Source organism: Olea europaea, unplaced genomic scaffold (assembly GCF_002742605.1).
Source record: "Olea europaea var. sylvestris unplaced genomic scaffold, O_europaea_v1 scaffold2446, whole genome shotgun sequence".
Taxonomy (NCBI): Eukaryota; Viridiplantae; Streptophyta; class Magnoliopsida; order Lamiales; family Oleaceae; genus Olea; species Olea europaea.
In genome coordinates, this window is record NW_019242657.1 from 108,474 (window position 1) to 114,063 (window position 5,590).

At 38.1% G+C, this 5,590-nt stretch overlaps 1 protein-coding gene across 1 annotated transcript; it reads right to left on the reverse strand.

The window, feature by feature from the left end:
* Positions 1 to 1,332: 1,332 nt before the first annotated feature.
* LOC111382199 (uncharacterized mitochondrial protein AtMg00860-like) lies at positions 1,333 to 2,340 on the reverse strand. Its single transcript, XM_023006105.1, has 2 exons — positions 2,255 to 2,340; positions 1,333 to 1,930 (listed from the first exon to the last, which is right to left on the reverse strand). The coding sequence occupies exons 1-2, from the start codon at positions 2,338 to 2,340 to the stop codon at positions 1,333 to 1,335; spliced, it is 684 nt and encodes a 227-aa protein (XP_022861873.1).
* Positions 2,341 to 5,590: the final 3,250 nt, after the last annotated feature.

The window sequence follows — 5,590 nt, forward strand, 5'->3', positions numbered from 1 at the left end:
AGATCTAATTTGTATGCGTTGTCATTGATCTTCTCAAGCACTTGAAACGGTCCATCTCCCCGTAGCAACAACTTTGATTTTCTTTGTCCTGGAAACCGCTCTTTTCTTAAATGTACCCAAACCCAATCTCCTGGTTCGAATATAACAATCTTCCTGCCCTTGTTTGCTTGCTCTGCATAGTGCTTACTCTTCTTCTCAATTTGCTCTCGTACCTTTTCATGAAGTGACTTCACCAGCTCGGCCTTCCTCTTCCCATCCAAGCTACCTCGTTCATTCACAGGTAAAGGTATTAAATCCATAGGTATTATAGGATTAAAACCATAAACAATTTCAAATGGAGAAAACGATGTAGTGGAGTGTGTGGCCCTATTATATGCAAACTCTATGAAAGGTAAGCACTCTTCCCAATTCTTCAAATACTTATTAACCACAGTGCGCAATAGTTGTGTCATGGTCCTATTTACTACTTCAGTTTGTCCATCGGTTTGTGGGTGAGAAGTTGTAGAAAATAGTAATTTCGTGCCTAACTTATTCCACAAGACCCTCCACAAGTGACTAAGAAATTTTACATCCCTATTTGACACAATACTTTTAGGTACTCTATGCAAGCGTACAATTTCTTTAAAGAACAAGTATGCGATGTTAGTAGCGTCACCAGTTTTGTGACACGGAATGAAGTGTGCTATCTTACTAAACCTATCCATCACTACAAAAATCGAATCCCAGCCAGTTTTTGTCCTAGGCAAACTTAACACAAAATCCATTGAGATATCTACCCAAAGTTCACTAGGTACTGGCAAAGGTGTATAAAACCCATGAGGTAAGACCCTAGATTTAGCCTCTTTACAAGTTATGCATTGACTACAAATTCGTTCCACATCAACTTTTATTTTAGGCCAATAAAAATGCTCAGTTAATATGTCTAAAGTCTTTGCTACCCCTAAGTGACCCATTAGACCCCCACTATGTGCTTCTCTAACCAATAATTCACGCATAGAGCAATTAGGGACACATAATTTGTTTTCCCGAAACAAGTACCCCTCATGCTTAAATAACTTATCTACAGCCCCCTTGTGACATGAATTATAAATGTTGGAAAATTCAGAATCATTAGCATACATGTCCTTAATGTACTAAAAACCAAGCAATTTTACACTTAAAGTAGTTAAAAGCACATACCTTCACGACAATGCATCTGCTACTAATTTTCCTTACATTTTTTGTAACGAATGACATATGGAAAAGTTTCTATGAATTCCATTCAGCGTGCACGTCGCTTCTTTAACTTACCTTGACCCCGCAAATGTTTCAGTGACTCATGATCAAAATGAATTACAAACTCTTTTGGCCACAGGTAATACTGCCATGTCTCCAAGGCTCGAACAGTGAATAGAGCTCCTTGTCGTACGTAGGATAGTTGAGAGCTACTCCACTTAGCTTCTCACTAAAGGAGGCTATAGGTCTCTTATCCTGCATTAAGACTGCTCCAATACCTATTCCTAATGCATCACACTTAATCTCGAAAGTTTTGTCAAAGTTAGAAAGTGCTAAAATCGATGCTTTACACAAACAATCTTTGATGATGTTGAATGCATGTTCTTGTTTTACCCCCCATTGAAACCCCACATTTTGCTTGACAATCTCAGTTAGTGGTGTGGTGATTGTGCTAAAATCCTTGACGAAACGCCTATAAAAACTAGCCAATCCATGAAAACTCCTGACTTTGGTTATGCTTTTAGGTGTCGGCCAATCTTTAATAGTTTTTATGTTCTCTTCATCTACCTCTACACCATTAGTACTAACCACAAAGCCTAGAAACACAACTCTATCCGTGCAAAAAGTACACTTCTTAAAATTAGCATAAAGTTGTTCATTTCTCAAAACCACAAGCACACATCTTAAATGTTCTACATGCTCATCAAGATTCTTGCTATAGATTAAAATGTTATCAAAATAAATTACAACAAATTTTCCAATGAAAGCACGCAAAACATGGTTCATTAACCGCATAAAAGTGCTTGGTGCATTTGTGAGTCCAAATGACATGACTAACCATTCATACAATCTATATTTAGTTTTAAAAGTCGTTTTCCATTAATCACCCTCCCTCATGCGAATTTGATGATACCCACTTTTAAGATCAATTTTACTGAAAATACATGCATCATGTAGCTCATCTAGCATATCATCTAGCCTAGAAATTGGGTAACGATACTTTACCATAATGTTGTTGATGGCTCTGCAATCTACGTACATTCTCCAATCTCCATCTTTCTTTGGCACCAGCAACACAGGTACTGCACATTGACTCATGCTTTCCCGTACATATCCTTTGCTCATCAATTCCTCAACTTACCTCTGAAGCTCTATTGTCTCTTCTGGATTACTTCGATAAGCTAGTCAATTCGAAATGACAGCGCCAGGTATGAAATTAATTTGGTGCTCAATTCCTCTAATGAGTGGTAGCCCACTAGGCACATCCTTCGGAAACACGTGTTAAAATTCCTGCAACAAAGAAATAACCAAACTAAGAAGGGATATGTTATGCTCCCCAAAGTTGAGGAGTGATTCCTTATAAGCCAACAATATTATTTGTTGCTTCTTAACTATTGCCTTTTTCAATTCACTCTCTCTCATAAAGAAATTTTGTTTCGACTTTTCTCTCATCTCGAAAGTCTCTCTGTCTTTTCTCTCATGTGGCTCCACTCTCTTTTCCTCTCTATTGGCCACCTCACTATTTTCTCTCCTTTTCCCTAACTCTCTCACTCTCGCTTCTTCTTCATTTTTCAATTGAATTTGGTCCTTATATACTTGTGTCGATGTTAATGACGCAAGATTGATAGACCTCCCATTTTTCTCAAAGCTATACTTGTTTTTATACCCATCATGTATTGCTTTCCTATCGTACTACCATGGTCTTCCCAACAAGATATGCCCCGCATGCATAGGTACAACATCGTAGATTATCTCATCTTGATATCTACCAATGAAAAAATTAATCAACACCCTTTTTGTCACCTTAACTTCCCCACATTCATTTAGCAATTGTAATTTATAAGGCCTAGGATGTTTTAACAGTGTCAAACCCAATTTCTCCACCATGTTAGTGCTAGCCTCATTAGTACAACTACCGCCATCTATTATCACACTACATACCTTGTCATTGATGTGACATCACGTGTGGAATATGTTTTCTCGCTGCTGCTCCAAGTCATCCGCTTTGATTTGACCACTAAGAACTCGCCTCGTGACCGACAACTTACTGTTAACTGCATACTCCGTTGTATCTTCTTCATCAACATCCTCCAATTCTGGCATGTCTGCATAATCACTCTTACTTTCAGTTTCCACTTCCCCGCTGTCTCGCAGAATCATGGTTCTCTTGTTTGGGCATTGAGAAGCAACGTGCCCCACTCCCAAGCAACGAAAACATTTGATATCCCTGTTTCTTGATGACTGTGACTTTACCTTTGGCACGGCTTTGCTAGCACTCTCTTCCTTGCCTCTTGGTACCTCAGTTCTTCCTCTTGCAACAATTCCTTCTCTTTTGTTATTGTCCCACTTCGATTTCCCAGAAGAATTAGAACCCGAATATCCCGATTGGTACCTTGTTGTTCCCTTTGGCTTCAACCGCCTCTCGACCTTTATTGCCACATGTAACATGTCTTCAATTTCCACATAGTGCTGCAATTTCACTGTATTTGCAATGTCCCTATTCAACCCACGCAGAAATCGAGCCATGGTAGCTTCACTATCCTCCTCCACATTTGCCTCAATCATTAGTGTCTCTATCTCTTTATGGTAATCTTCCACACTCCTAGAGCCTTGATATAAATTTTGTAATCTTTGATGAAGCTCCCGGTAGTAGTGAGTAGGTACAAACCTCTTCCGTATTATAGTTTTCAATTCTTCCCATGTATTGACAGGTAACTCCCAATCTCTTCGCCTCAAAGTCACCACCTGATCCCACCAAGTGATTGCATAGTCCGTGAATTCAAGAACTACAATTTTCACATTCTTCTCTCCCAAGCAATTGTGGCAATCAAAGATTAACTCAATTTTCTTCTCCCAGTCCAAGTAGGCCTCCGGATCACTCCTACCTTTGAACGAAGGAATGGTCATTTTAATGTTACTCAAATTTTCATCCACCTCGTCTCCACCGAGATTCCCACCTCTCCTTTCTTACCTAACTCCTCTATTTCTACCCTTCCAAAATCTGCATCCACAATCGCATCTTCATCCATCCCACTATCAACCTCAAATTCATCAAACTCCTCCATCCTGTTGGGAATCTACTTAACGTGTACAGCAAAAATTAAAACAATTTTCGATTCCCACCAAAAATTGTCTTTGTGTTTAGATAGAAACTGTGATAAAGATAGTACCTTTTACGAGATCTGCAAACTCCTTTTCTTTTTCCTTGTTCCAGCAGCTTTGATCTGCTACCCACATATATCCAATTATCCAGCCTCCAACGGTGATCCACAGAGAGAACAAGATTGTAGTATTAGGGTTGTTCTTGTGCTAACAAGAATAATGAAAAATCTCTACAATTTTGAAAACTCTAATCTTATTTATATAAGCCTGAACGGGCTTGGCTTAACCTGGTCCAACATTTTATTAACTCATTTAATTAAATTCGGTCCGTGAATTAATTAATCCAATTAATCAATTCAGGGCTATAAATAAGCAACCCAATTATAATTTATCCAACACTTGTTAAATTAATTAATTGACAAATCACAATCTTCCAGTTCTCGTTTTGTGTGTAACCCATCAGGTTCCCGATTACGATGCCTAATGATATGAAATATTATTTTGATCTAATTAAAAATGATAAATTAAAACACCCTATTTAATTTATCACAAATTCACACTTGTCGTCCCAGATTGACATCTAACAATGTGTCAGAGCAATACGTGTGACGGGAAATGTCACGTGGTATGACAAAATCAAACTCGTTCATTTACCGTGAAACTATAATCCCTTCGTCAATATGATCCGATCAATTACGAGATATGGAAGTGTCAATCTCGATTATCAATCATATCTTTCACTCCACTATTAAGTCAATATAAGTCGAAAATTCCTTTTCGACTTATGAATACACCTTGGCCAATGATTTCGTTATCGACTTAATTGAATGAAATGCAGATCATAATCTCTTACTATCTGAAAGTGACGAATTATCTATTGATCATTCACAACCTTCATACGATTCTTGACATACCCGAACGATACTGTATTAGCGGCTCTTGGCAGAGCAACATCCAATACCGTTAAAGCATAACCGTTCTCATATAAGGTACTATAACGACCTTAAGTCAAATGACCAATCTCACTACTGAACGTTAAAAATTAACCACTGACACTTAGATAGTTATCCATGTGGAATCTCCAGCGGGTCTCCAATGTTTTGTTCTACAACAAAACATTCACGTGTTTATTTAAGTGTTACTACACTTTAGCTTGTGAGATCAGCTACTTACTTCACAAGTAAGAAATGTCACACATGATGGTCTATCCGTAATAACGATATCCGTATCTCGTTATTCCATATGACCACGAACAATTTAAGATTCAATCATA

What these genes read in the sequence shown, in the direction of transcription:
- LOC111382199 (XM_023006105.1), bottom strand. Translation starts at nt 2,340, where the DNA reads ATGAGCAAAGGATATGTACGGGAAAGCATGAGTCAATGTGCAGTACCT. An exon ending in AAAGATGGAGATTGGAGAAT is followed by an intron (nt 1,931 to 2,254) that starts GTACGTAGATTG and finishes TTTAATCTATAG; the next exon opens with CAAGAATCTTGATGAGCATG.